Here is a 13,274-nt window from a genome sequence, read left to right on the forward strand (position 1 = left end):
TGTATTGCACAGCGCTTGAAATTTGAATTTTGAAAATCTCAGTGCGCGCGCCTATAATTCATAGATAAAAAGATAAAACTATCTATAATATATAGTAAGATAGTTTCAAAATGGCCGCGATTTGTTTTGTAAATGTTAACGCGCGAAATGTATTATTCAAAGGCCAACCGATATAAACAATATATTTGCATTTATTTGTTGTAAATAATGTACGTAAACATCCAATAATGGCTGAAAAAAAGAAAAATGCAGCGTGGGCTGATTGTTGCGAAGATTGGGTGAGAATTGAGCAGTTAACCTACAAACTATAATCAAAACATTGAATTGAAGCAAACTCATTAATTTTAACTCCGAATTCAAAGTTAACTATAACATTCTTTCACTTTTAGGGAGGATACATGGCAGCAAAAAAAGCCAAGTTAGAAGAACAGTTCCAAGAAGCTGCTCAAAGTGAATTTTCAAATGCGTCAACCCTTTTTAATGGCATAGCAATTTTTGTCAACGGATACACAAATCCAACTGCAGATGAGTTAAAACGTTTGATGATGGCTCACGGAGGCATTTATCATCACTATCTGAGATCACAGACTACAACTCACATGATAGCTTCTAATTTGCCTTACTCCAAAATTGTTGCTTACCGTAAAGCAAAAAATCCTCTTCCTCTTTGCAAACCAGAGTGGATCACGGATAGTATTAAAGCAGGAAAAGTATTAGACTTCAGAAACTACTTGTTGTATTCTCAGTGCACCAAAACACAGCCATCAATTTTTGCACAAATGACAAAACAAAATAAATCATCAGAAGCATCGCGACCAGAATCAGCATCTGATATTTTGTCAAATGCTACAAAATCTAATGTAGCAGTCGACTCAAAATCTGAAGTCAAAGTTGCTGAAAAGATGTCTGAACCAAAAGTACAGACTTCTTCAAGTTCTGAAGCTCCTTCAGTCATTGCCAATTGCACTAAAAATCCTGAATTCCTGACAGACTTTTATAACAACTCACGATTGCATCACATTGCAACAATGGGTGCAATGTTCAAGGAATACATTAATGATTTAAGGGATAAAAGTGATGGAAAATTTCCAGGTCTAGATGCTTTAAAGCATCAATCCTATGTCAATAATTGTAAAGCTGGTCCATCAAATAAAGTTGATGATTCTGATTCGGACGAAGATTTGTTTGCAACTGATGAAAGTCCTGCTATGAACTTAAACATTTCGTCTTCAGCACAAAAAAGTCAAATCATCATGCACATAGATATGGACTGTTTCTTTGTATCAGTAGGCCTTAGAAATCATCCAGAGTTGAGAGGTTTTCCTATTGCAGTAGCTCATGCCAAAGGCAATAAACAAAACGATCCAAGTGAATATGGTTCCATGTCAGAAGTTGCTTCTTGCTCTTATGAGGCGAGAAAAGCAGGAGTAAAAAATGGAATGCTTTTAGGCAAAGCCTTGAAGCTTTGCCCTAATCTGAAAACTATTAGATACGATTTTGATGGGTACAAAGAAGTCTCATATACTTTGTATGATACACTTGCTTCCTACACTCTTGACATCGAAGCTGTTAGTTGTGATGAAATGTATGCAGATTGTACAAAAATTCTTAAAGTTTCTGGTCTAACTCCTTTAGAGTTTGCTACAATAATTAGAAATGAAATAAAAAAGAAAACAGGTTGTCCTGTTTCCACTGGATTTGGGGAAAATAAACTGCAAGCTAGATTGGCCACCAAAAAAGCAAAACCTGATGGTCAATGCTACTTAAAGGGTGATAGCATTAGGTCCTTTATCAGGACTCTGAAAGTGAGAGATTTACCAGGTTTGATACATTCACTTATTTTTATAGACCATGAGAACAAAATAATGATAATAATGTTATGTTATTTGCTTTTATCTTCAGGTGTTGGATGGTCTACTAGTGAGAAATTGCAAAAAATGAATGTTGAAACTTGTGCTGATTTAGAAACTATATCCTTGTATGAGTTACAAAAAGAGTTTGGTAAAAAGAATGGGCAGCAGTTACATGACATGTGCCGTGGAATTGATCAAGCTAAATTAAATTTAGAGCACGTGAGAAAATCGGTCTCTGCTGAGGTGAATTATGGAATACGATTTGAAAACGCAGAAGCAGCACATGAATTTTTGAAAAAATTGAGTATGAAGATCAGTGATAGATTAAAAAAAATCAACTCAAAAGGAAAATGTATTACATTGAAAGTGATGTTTCGAGCAAAAGAGGCGCCTAATGAGCCACTTAAGTTTATGGGTCATGGTCTTTGCGACGCTTATAATAAGTCGAAAAATCTCATTGCACCTACTGATGACTCTGTTATAATTACAAGGTGATGACTTGTATCTTATAAAAAAAAAAATTGATACCATATCAAATATATTGTCATTATACTAATTTATTGAACCTTAACATTTGTATTGCAGAGAAGCCATAGCTCTTTGGAATCAATTTAGTGAAAGTCCTCAAGATGCAAGAGGCATTGGAATTCAAATTACAAAATTGGAATCTTTGAAGTCCAAAACAGCTGGATCTACAATTTTGAAATTTATAGACAGAATGAAAGCTCCAGTAAAAAAATTAAGTGAAACCGACTGTCTTACAAGTTCTGATACCAGAGAACAACAAAACAATCACAAAGAAATGAGTGTTCCAAATACAAATACAAATAATGAAATAAGTGTACATAATAATAAATTAGATACAAATAATGAAAATGAAATTACCTTGAGTTTAGAGAATCAGCTACTCTCAGAAGATATAAAGATTGACTGTCATCAATCAAACACAGTACCAAAATCAGATTCCAGTGAAAAGAACGCTAATGATAATCCTTTCAAGGTGACGCATATGAATGAGACGCCTTCAAGTTCAAAAAATAAACTTGTTTCCACACAAATAAACGTTGGTGCTTCAAATGCCACCAATTTACCAAAGAAAGATACATCTTTGATAAGTTCCAGTCAATCCAAGCAAAAAACGCAACCTGATTATTTTAAACAGACGAAGCCTTTCTCAGCTAACAGATCAGCGAAAATAAAAGTGCCAGACATTCAAGAAATCGATATGAACGTTTTAGTTGAATTACCAGAAGATATTCGAAACGAGATTCTCAATGAGTATAAACAAAATAAAAACAATGAAAAACCAAGCACAAGTCCTATGCATAAAACTCAGAAAGACAACAGTCATAATAAAAATACCATAAGTATTAACAACAGGTTAGAAGAAAATTTGTCTTTTTCGCAAATTGATCCAGAATTTCTAGCAGCTTTGCCAGAAGAAATGAAAAATGAAGTGAAATCTTATTGCAACGCTAAAAAGAACGTTAAAAAAGTTACACCTACTAATAACATTGTAAATAAGGCTTGGGGTATGTTTAAAACTGAAAAGCAACCACAGAAAAGTACGAAATCTAAAGCTGGTAAGCTGAAGGTAACGAAAGGCGCAGGAAAGAAAGAAACTAAAAGCAATGCTTCTTCTACAAATGATAAGAAAGTAAACGAGAAAGGTGTGACCTCTAACAATAACAAAATGCAAGAAATTAATCAAAATCCACAAGCTGAAGAACCCCCAGGCATTTCTGCAGCAAGAAGGAGTTTTCATTTCGACCCAGCAAATGGGAATGAAGAGCATTCCGAAATTTTATCTAGCTTAGTAAATTGTCTTCTTGATCTTCCAATAATTCAGGTAAGATGCATAATATTTTATTAATTGCGGACCTCTATTAAACTTTGTATTCATATAATATTATTTATAACAGGTAAAGTTGCAAATGCAGCAGTGGATTGTCAACAATTCCGATGTTAATGACGTCGACTTTCTGTCTCTTACGACTTATCTTGGAACCTTGCCTCGCAAAGGGCGTTTATTAGACCTGCATTGTCTTTTAAATTGCTTACACAGGTAAGTCAACAGATTTTTTCAAAGTCACGATTAATTTTTAGCACAGTCTAAAACATTTTTTATTTTTAGGTGTGTTGTAAAATCAGAAAGTTGCATTTGGCACAGCACCTATGAAAAAATGTTAAAGCATATTCAGGCTCGTGTGCGCCAGTACTGCGGATACAATATATGGACGAAAAAAATTGACTGTGATAAATGTAAAACCAATGAAGTGTGATATTATAATTTATAGAACAGCGTGGCTAAAATCCGCTGTTAAGTCACGCCTATCTGTGACTAAATCAGTCCTTCTTTGCACCGTGAGGTTAGCGCACAAGCGTAGCGAGTAAGGACTACTTTAGTCACGAATAGGCAAGACTTGCGGATTTTAGCAGTCTGTGCTATAAAATTTTATACGATACTCTTGACTTAAATGGTTCAGTTTTACACGGCGCTATGCGACGTGTAAAAAAGAAACATTTCAGTCACACGTATCGTAATGTACTATTCTAATGCCAACTATATCCTGTAAATAAATATTTTTATATTAAGTACATCGCAAGCATTCTAAATTGTGGAGGGAAAATTAATTACACCACATAATATAGACGGAATTTTATTTATTTTAAATGAAATCACAATGCCCGCGCAAATTATTTTTGCGTATCACGTATGAAGTCTTCGCTTGCTCTCTTTGTATGTGTATGTGTTTGTGTCTTTTAAACACTACTATGTATTCCATTCTTTATCATCTAATCAAATCTTTATTATATGTATATTAACGTCAATTACTGTTTGTCTGTTTGTTATGTACGTATGCAAGTATCATGGATGAATTTACATGGTATATAAAATCGTATACTCCGCAAGGATATACAGTAAAAAAAATTAAATTTATGTTTACAGTTAATTAACTATCACTTATTATTGTTTTATAAATTTTAGGTATTCATTTTATCGGAACACAGACATGTTACCTTTTGCTGAAAAAGGAATTACTTCTTACTCTAAATCTACGTATTATTGACTTAAAAATCGATGAATTGACTACTGTAAAATAAAATAATTGGTTTGCATCAACTTAACGAATAACGAATATTTTTTTGTAATACTTTTAACGTAAAGCTCTATTAACGCAAAATTAAATGTGAATAATTTCGGTGGGCTAATTGTAATGTGCATTTTCTTCTGTTTGATATATATATATATATATATATATATATATATATATATATATATATATATATATATATATATATATATATATATATATAATATATATATATATATATATATATATATATATATATATATATATATATATATATATATATATATATATATATATATATATATATATATATATATATATATATATATATATATACACGGTATTTAATTCGTACATTTTCGAATTTTCATCGTTACACAAGGTATGCGTATATAAAAATTTCGAGATGACATCTCATGAGACCATGTAAATGCATCTGAATGAGTGTGTGCGTGTGCGTGCGTACGTGCGCGTGCGAGTACGTATGGTTTTTCTTTATCGATACTGTTCTTACATGCTGAAGAGTAAGCGGTTTATAATATCGGAGCACCGACGCAGAGTAGATATTGCGCGGATGGGGCGAAGAAAATGAAAAAGACTTTAGGTAAATTAAGTTATACATGTACATACAATACAGCTTGCTTTTTGGTTTGAAAACTCACTAGACGCACGCATCAAACGATAGTAAGCTAAGGAATAAAATATAGATTTTATAAAAAAGGACGAGATCTAGCAATTCATTGGATTTAACGAAACTCAATACACAATGGATAGGGGCAAAAGGTAAATGGGAGGAGGACTATAAAAAGTATGTCAAACATCACGCTACTACTTCGTTCTTGCTGGCCGCGCGAGAATGATCGCTGCTTTCAAATCTACGGATGATTACATATTGCACTAATTCTTTTTCAATTTTACCATTACTTGGCGGCTATTAAGTAGATGTCTTTCTTTATCAATTCTTGAAAAAGAGAAAAAATTTTCGTTAAAACGCAATGCAAATGTGCTTTGTTCGGTCGTTCGACAAGCTGGCCATTTACTTATATAGCTTGTGCCTCGATCGAATTGTTACATATACGCTTGGCTCGTGCGCTTTGTGTGCGCGCACTTAACTAAACCGCGAATTTACACGAGTTTTCTTATCCTAATGCAGTATTTATTCAATATCGTATTATGTATTATAGTTTGTAATATTATACGAGTATAAAAAGATTCCTAATATTTCGCGCTCGTAGAATGATTAAAATTTTTTATCTCGTTTGCATCTTATGCTTATTACAAGATAGATAACAATGAAAATTGTTGGAAAGTAATAGATGTTCGTCTAATACTTCCGACAAGAGTGCGATAATAATATAATAATAATCATAATAATAATCATAATATATTAATAATTTAAAATTTATAACAATAGTATTTTTCTTATAAACCAAAAACCAGACTTTCCTCGATAACAATCGATAATGTGTAAAACAACATAGAATCTTCGGTGAAAAAGTAACTATACTTTACAAAAGTACATACGAATCAACGCGAATAATAAATGTCAACGCGGATTCTAAACTAAATTCGTCGTTGCTTCTCGCACGTAAAATGACTTGGTGAAAAATGTCGCTTTACGCATATGTACAGTAGCGCTCATAAGTATGTTTTGACCTTAACTACTTGAAATCGCGGACTCTGTATTATTAAAGTTTGTTTTGTTCAACATTATTCAATTCTGACTATTATTCAAATTCCTACACTTCAACAACGTTGAACAAAGTATGACCAAAATTTCAATATTTAAAGGCAAAATCTTAAGAACTACTAGAAAAGACGTTACTACACACTTGATTTTTCAACCAGAAATTTATCAATCAAACGGATTTTTTTCTTACTACGCTTGATTATTATTACTTCAAATCATCCGTTTTCAACTGGACAAAGAATGTCAGAAAAAAATTGCTCGAACACTTATATTTTAATTCTTAGGATTTTCCTCTAACAGAAACAGCAATCTCAAGCAACATCTCAGCCAAAACAACTGAACTTCATTCATTCATAATACCACATTCGCGAGCGCTACCGCACGGTAGCAATCGCCTTCCAATAGGAGGCTGCAGGCGCTCTCTCGTTTCTTTCTCTCCCACACTCGTACTTATCTCTCACCCTAAGCATCGTATCCTTTAATATCGTCATAATAATATGTTACACGTCGTGTCATCGGCATCGTAACGTTAGTAATGCACGTTGAGGGGGAAGAAGATTAGCCAAGCTCGGGCGCATTGGGGCGCTCCATAGCATCGCTCACGACAAGCCTTGTGGAGTGAAGCAGATCTTCTCGAGCTCGCCAGTCGATGAGCTTACCGGCGACTCGACGCGCTCCTCCTGCTCACAGGCTAACTGCTCGCTGTAGTAGTGCGGCGCGCTCAGGTAATCGATTAGCCGCCGCGGCAGAGGCAGCGTCGGAATCAAGTCTTTGCGTACCATTTTGAGGATGACGAAGCGGCAGGTATGCTGCAGGCTCTGAACCTGCTTGAAGCGAGAGACCGGGTGGAGCAGTTGAACGCGCATCGGTCCGAGCACCGGACGTCGGTGCAGGAAGAAGAGGTATCGGCCACTACGCGAGTGCTCCACCGCATTCTCAATGAAGTCCACGATCGTATGGGATTTGAACTTGGTGCAACTGCCGAAACTAAAGTTACCTGCAGCAGAGATAGAAGAGGGTATTTTTTATGCGACATTTAATATAATATTTTAATAGTTACATTAATGAATTGATCATAATTACCCTGATCATGTTCGATCCTTACGTGCCGAACGCAACTGTTAAGTCTAAATGATAACGAGAATATATAATGATCGTCGCTACTATCACGAACTATGAAAGATCCATCAGGCTCGTTCGACAAAATCTTCTCCGCTGCTTCACCGCTTATCGGGCCCCAATACCATCCATACTAGAAAGTATTCATTAAACGTTGTGCATAAGAATAGCAACGTTGAAAAGTGAAATCGTATGTGAATATTGGTTAACAACTCACGTCTTTGACTTTCTCAATACTAGCGGCGAAGTCCATGCTGGTATCCTCATTCGCAGGTTCGTCTCCATTTTCAGCTGCAGCCATTTGTTGACCTCTGGCTTGGGTTCCAGAATTGGCCGGGGACTCGCACAGAGGTACTACACCATTTACAATCGCGTTGTCGCCAACTTGCGCATCCAAACCCGACTCCGAGTGTCCGTTGATCACCGCCCTGGGAAGTGGTGGCAGAGCACGTTTAAAGAAAGGCAGCTTCGTTGTGGTGACGGTCGTTGTCGTCGTGGCGATCGTTGTCGTTGCAGCCTCGGCGTCGTCTAAATCACCGTTTAGCGAGATGCCACCGTTGTTGTTATTCACCTGCTGTGATGGATGCTGCTCGTAGTCAGCCACCAGGTCGTCCTCGTCTTGAACGATCACGTCTGACACGGGTTGCTGTTGGTGAACGACGTTGGTGCGCTTTGTGACTATCTGATGCTCCGGCGAGCCAATCTTCTTAAACCTATAATGACGATTTATAAATTATCGCTCTTTTGAAATGAAAAAATTAAATTTTATTAAACTTTACGAACCTGAAAATGTTGCACAGAGTCTGCTTGAGGTTGAGAGAAAAGTTGCGCTGACTTTTCTTAATCTTTTCCCTGTTTCCACCAGTGGTACTATCCGTACCGTCGCTCGTTCTCATCTCGTCGCCCCGCTCGTCTTTCGCCTTTTTGTTCTTCAGCGTGGCAAGCGAGTTTTTCTTGTGCTTTTTTGCATTGCTACTGCTATTATTATTGTTATTGTTGTTATTGTTAATATTATTATTATTATGCTGAATGAGGCCGTTGCTGCTCTTGTTCGATATAGGCGTGTTCGTTGTCGACGAATCTGTGTTGTGGGGATTGCTGTACTTGTTGTTGTTATTCAAGTTGAGGAACTTGGGCATCGCCGCGAGGTGAATAGACGACTGACCGATGCTTTGGGGCGGCAGCATCTTGGCCATCTTGTCGCGTTTCATCTTGGCCTCGCCACAACTCTCGCTCGAGCCCGAAGAGTAGAGAGTCTGCAGATATTGGCGCACCTCGTGCAGAGTCATGTGGATCGGCTCACCGATGTTACGTACATGATTATTAGCAGTCTTGGTGAGTTGTCGATGGTGCTGTTGCTGTTGTGGTTGACGGCCCATTGTAGCAGCGGCTGCCGCTGCCGAGGTTCCTGGAACGCTGTGCCTCTTGCCGTTGCCTGAATACATCATTAATCAGATAAGAGTATTTAAACAATACATCGCATTCATTATACAAAGATTTGAATAAATAATGATGAATCAATGCGATAACATTTTATCAGTTAGCTCTTAACTTTCTGATCTTGTATACACAAACCGTAATCACTCTATCACACATAGAAGATATAATTACCGCAAGCGCCGTTAGCAGTAGCTCCCGTTGATACGGCTGCAGCTCCGGAATCGTTACAGCACACCTCGGCCAGCATCTTCTGTGACTTGACCACGCAATGCCCAATGGATCTTGGTTTTCCCAGCATTCCTCCGCAGTAGTGTCTCGCTGATTGTTGCTGTATATGAAACTCGAATTCACTCTGCGAGCTTGCTGATACATTCCTTCTCCTCTTCCGATGATGCTTGTGCCTCTTGGGTCGTTGGGGTGTCCGTAGCTCATGATGCAGCGGCCGAACAACGTCAATAGGCACGGTGTAGATGTCCGAGTCGAAGGGCACGTTGTACATGTCGCTGATTTGGCTGGTCGTGAGGATGTCGTGCGACATGGCCGAGGTGATAAAGCTGCTGTCGTCGGCCTTGTTACTCAAGCCCGTCGTGTTGATGGAATTGTGAGAGCTCGAGAGTCGTGACGAAGCTAAGGACGAACGGGAGTTCGGTCGATTTAGAGTGCTAAACGGCGTGATAGTGATGGTGCCTTGATAGCCCGCGGTAGCCAGACCTGGTGAGGAGGACGTCAGATAGTCCGACATCCATATGCGCGTTGAACTGCTGTAGGAGGAAAGTTCATGTCAATATTATAGCCTGATAAAGAATTTTCAGTTTTTACAGTTTTTATTGTTCTAATCTTCCGATAAACGAAGTAATTAATGCGTTATCAACTCACTGACACTTCAAATTCCATATTTAGAGCAATTTTCTTTTATCTGAAGTGACGAATTGATAAGCCACCTTGTAAATCATGAGATATGAATTTTCAATGAAGAATTTAAAAATTTTGCAATGGCCGCATGTAATCCTGTTGAGCTTAATACATATCTGTTAAAACTTACCTTTTACTTGTTCGATTGCTGCAACTCATGTGCATCATTTCCGTGTTAGGCATGTGCCTGGTAGGCTTCAGAATAATCTTTCCTTCCGGCCAAGATATTCTACACGATATGGCCAGAGCTTCCTCCACTATTGTTTCCACTAAACTCTCAGCAAACTCTCGAATACATCTGTTTGAAGCTCTTCTCCTTGTGTGCAAAATAGTGTGGGTATCGGCAGTAAGGGGTTCCAGAGACGAGGCAGAAGTATCAGGTGGAGATGGACTGTCCTGGAATTCAGGTGGTGGTTTTATAGCAATTTCTTCCAGCTTCCTTTGCTCTGCAACTGTGGCTGCTGCTGCAGACAGGACATCTGTCCAAGTAGGCCCTTTTTTCAAAGTGTTGAAGTTTTCACCGTGTATCCCATCCGAATAATCAAATGAGTCCTGGGACAGAGATTTGCTCTCCATGTCGCTTTCCTGTAGCTGCAAAATTATCATGCCACTGAATGTTGGGCCGAATCTGTGTTTAGAATGAGGAATATTACAAGAGCAAACCAGTCAAACCTCTGTAGTAGCAAAATGTGCTCGAACAGAGTCACTGGATATGGAGCCTCCAATACCGCTGCTGCCAATGTCGCTTAGCGGTCCAGTTACACTCAGTGAGTAGGATGGTGGCGAATCCATATTAATCCCTAATGGTAGTGACGACAGTTTATGTTGGTACTGCGTCAAACCATGATATTGCAAAGTTTTGGCTGCGAAGCAAACAATACATTGGCCTTTAAATGACAGTCCAGCATCAGAGCTGTAACATAGCCAGCAGCAGCACTCACTCATTCAGCGCTGTCGCAGCAGCCAGAACAGACGATGCCCAAGCCTCCAGCTCCAGCATCTTCAGAGTGGCTGGCTGCAAGGGTCTCCAGGAGGTATCTAAAAATAGCAAAGCCCCAGCACTGTAGGACACAAACAACGAGAGCACTTGTCTAAATTTAGCGCGAAAAAATTCGCGCACACAGCTATTCGCCGCTCTCGCTCTCGCCTACACTCATAATCAGCACTTCAGAGAAACGTACGATGAATCACTCGCGTATCTCCTGCCGGGGAGAGGAGAGGGTAATATCAGCAGCAGCACGGCGCGCTATGGATGACTCGCGGCTGGAGTATAAGAGTGTGTATGGAGTGCACATCGCCTGTGTTGTATAGAATACGCGCGAGCGAAAGCGAGACGCAGCGACGCAGCGAGCGAGTCTCTCTCAGTCTGATTAACGGAATACCGTACGCTCGTTCAGCTTCCCCGAGGCTCCGGGGCTTTGGCGAGGAAGCTCCTGCAGGGGTCGACCTCGACGATGTTGAGACTCTCCAGTCTCGGGAACGGATATCGCGATGACGACGTTTAATCGCACCGAGTGTACGTTATACGTATACGGATGATGCACTGCGATAAAGGCAGCCACTCCGACGACGGACGGGGAGAGCGTGAGGGACTATACGTAAGAATACTACATACAAACAGACTAAGAGAGGGAGGGAGGAGGGAGAGAGATGAGCGATGGTCTGCTTCTTTTTATGACCTGTTCTCATGTGTGGAAACGCGCATCGCGCGATCCTCGTAGAGTCGATGGGACGAGAGTTCGCGAGGAACGACGGCCGGACATTTTTGGGGGACGAGATTCGAAAATGCCGAAGTTAACTCAGGTATTGTTATGGTTGTTCATCGATCGTTCGTTGTTTACTGCTTGTATTCGGCAATAACTAGTCCGAAAATAAGTGAAGCCAACGTTTTGCCCTAAAGTAGTACTTGTCCTCGAGTCCTTTTTTCGAAGGATACTTTTACGAGGGCGATATGAGAAAAAAGGGGGAAAAATGGTTCAGTAGAGCAAAAACCAGTACCTAGTAAATAAGTAATTATTGAGATTTTTCGGGACTCGAAGTAAAATATAAACGACAACAGTGAGCTAAAGTCCAAAGTCGCGAGAGTCCTCCCCCCCAAAGCCAGTCCGCCATTTTACTGACGTCACGCGACTAATCCATATCCTACTCGCGACTGTGTGTAGTGTGTACTGTGTAGTGTGTACATACGATTTCGTCGTCGACGTGCAGTGCAGCCGTTCGTTTTCGCAGTTTCTCACTTGTCGAAGACGCTATTGTTGCCGGCACCACCGAGTTCCGCGGATTATCGAACTGTTCGTAGAGACCTGCATTACGTATTTATGCGCCGTGCAAATCACTTCGTTCAAGCGCTAATGTATGTTTTTTCATTGTGCGTTTTACAGAGAGAACATACCGCAGCTTCGCAGTTGACAAGGCGGTTGAGGTTATCTTTTGAGCCACGTCGACATCGATAAACGAATAAAAATGATGGTAAGAATTTGTTTTCGATAGAGCCTTCTTTAAAATCTTCCTCGTTTTACGGTGACTTGACAATGTCGACTTGTCTGGATTTCGTATTTCGTACTGCATCGACAAGATCGCCGCAAGTGCGAGGTGTATTATTGATCACTCTGCTAATTAATTCTGACTGCAATTATTCATTGACTTTTGTACTGTTATAGCTGGAGATCGAATCTATGGCCAGATATGTCTCGCCAATCAACCCCACAGTCTTTCCTCTACTGGCACTCGTATTGCTGGGTATTGGAATCTTCTTCACTGCTTGGTTTTTCGTTTACGAAGTCACCAGCACAAAGTTCACGAGGGACATATTCAAGGAGTTGGTGATCTCCCTGGTGGCAGCGATATTCTCTGGCTTTGGTGTTCTGTTCCTCTTGTTATGGGTCGGCATTTATGTTTAGGTAATAATTTGCGAGTAGTTCATCGATCTGTTAATAATGACATTGTTGATACTAATAAGTGAAAATCTTTATTTCTAGTTGAGATTTGAGTCTGTTTTATGTTGATAAAAGTTATGCTGTGGATATTGATATATCTCAAACAGAATTGATAACAACAGTGTGTTCTGAAGGTATGTGTGTGCAATGTATGATATTGATATTTTGTAAAGAATAAATCATGTTTGATACTCTACGAACTTGCATTATTATTAAATAAATACGTCAT

The 13,274-nt window shown here is 39.1% G+C and overlaps 3 protein-coding genes across 5 annotated transcripts; 2 read left to right on the top strand and 1 right to left on the bottom strand.

Moving 5' to 3' along the window:
• Positions 1–71: 71 nt before the first annotated feature.
• LOC100119554 (DNA repair protein REV1) lies at positions 72–4,790 on the top strand. The gene is made up of 6 exons (XM_003427399.5): positions 72–278; positions 390–1,821; positions 1,903–2,344; positions 2,439–3,702; positions 3,776–3,918; positions 3,988–4,790. The coding sequence occupies exons 1-6, from the start codon at positions 228–230 to the stop codon at positions 4,133–4,135; spliced, it is 3,480 nt and encodes a 1,159-aa protein (XP_003427447.1). The 5' UTR covers positions 72–227; the 3' UTR covers positions 4,136–4,790.
• Positions 4,791–5,547: 757 nt separating this feature from the next.
• LOC100119593 lies at positions 5,548–11,733 on the bottom strand. Its single transcript, XM_001603286.6, has 9 exons — positions 11,497–11,733; positions 11,051–11,147; positions 10,782–10,972; positions 10,240–10,700; positions 9,369–9,958; positions 8,541–9,192; positions 7,975–8,470; positions 7,722–7,890; positions 5,548–7,635 (listed from the first exon to the last, which is right to left on the bottom strand). Exons 2-9 carry the CDS (start codon positions 11,052–11,054, stop codon positions 7,238–7,240), a joined length of 2,961 nt encoding a protein of 986 aa, XP_001603336.2. The 5' UTR covers positions 11,055–11,147; positions 11,497–11,733; the 3' UTR covers positions 5,548–7,237.
• On the top strand, positions 11,170–13,241 carry LOC100118704 (transmembrane protein 258). 3 transcript variants are annotated; one of them, XM_016990414.3, is made up of 4 exons: positions 11,170–11,912; positions 12,491–12,578; positions 12,770–13,009; positions 13,088–13,241. In XM_016990414.3, exons 2-3 carry the CDS (start codon positions 12,573–12,575, stop codon positions 13,007–13,009), a joined length of 246 nt encoding a protein of 81 aa, XP_016845903.1. In that variant the 5' UTR covers positions 11,170–11,912; positions 12,491–12,572; the 3' UTR covers positions 13,088–13,241. The 3 variants fall into 3 exon arrangements, with proteins under 3 accessions (XP_016845903.1, XP_008210828.1, XP_001600065.1); XM_008212606.4 differs by having other exon boundaries at positions 11,170–11,707; XM_001600015.6 differs by lacking the exon at positions 11,170–11,912 and adding an exon at positions 12,235–12,400.
• Positions 13,242–13,274: the final 33 nt, after the last annotated feature.

This window comes from Nasonia vitripennis, chromosome 1 (assembly GCF_009193385.2).
Source record: "Nasonia vitripennis strain AsymCx chromosome 1, Nvit_psr_1.1, whole genome shotgun sequence".
NCBI lineage: Eukaryota > Metazoa > Arthropoda > Insecta > Hymenoptera > Pteromalidae > Nasonia > Nasonia vitripennis.

Excerpts from the sequence above, each read along its gene's own strand:
- LOC100119593 (XM_001603286.6), bottom strand. Across the intron at positions 9,193-9,368 it reads TACTGCTAACGGCGCTTGCG|GCAACGGCAAGAGGCACAGC; the intron begins GTAATTATATCT and ends TGATGTATTCAG. Across the intron at positions 8,471-8,540 it reads ACTCTGTGCAACATTTTCAG|GTTTAAGAAGATTGGCTCGC; the intron begins GTTCGTAAAGTT and ends TCGTCATTATAG.
- LOC100119554 (XM_003427399.5), top strand. The coding sequence starts at position 228 with ATGGCTGAAAAAAAGAAAAATGCAGCGTGGGCTGATTGTTGCGAAGAT. Across the intron at positions 2,345-2,438 it reads GACTCTGTTATAATTACAAG|AGAAGCCATAGCTCTTTGGA; the intron begins GTGATGACTTGT and ends TTTGTATTGCAG. Across the intron at positions 3,703-3,775 it reads TTGATCTTCCAATAATTCAG|GTAAAGTTGCAAATGCAGCA; the intron begins GTAAGATGCATA and ends TATTTATAACAG.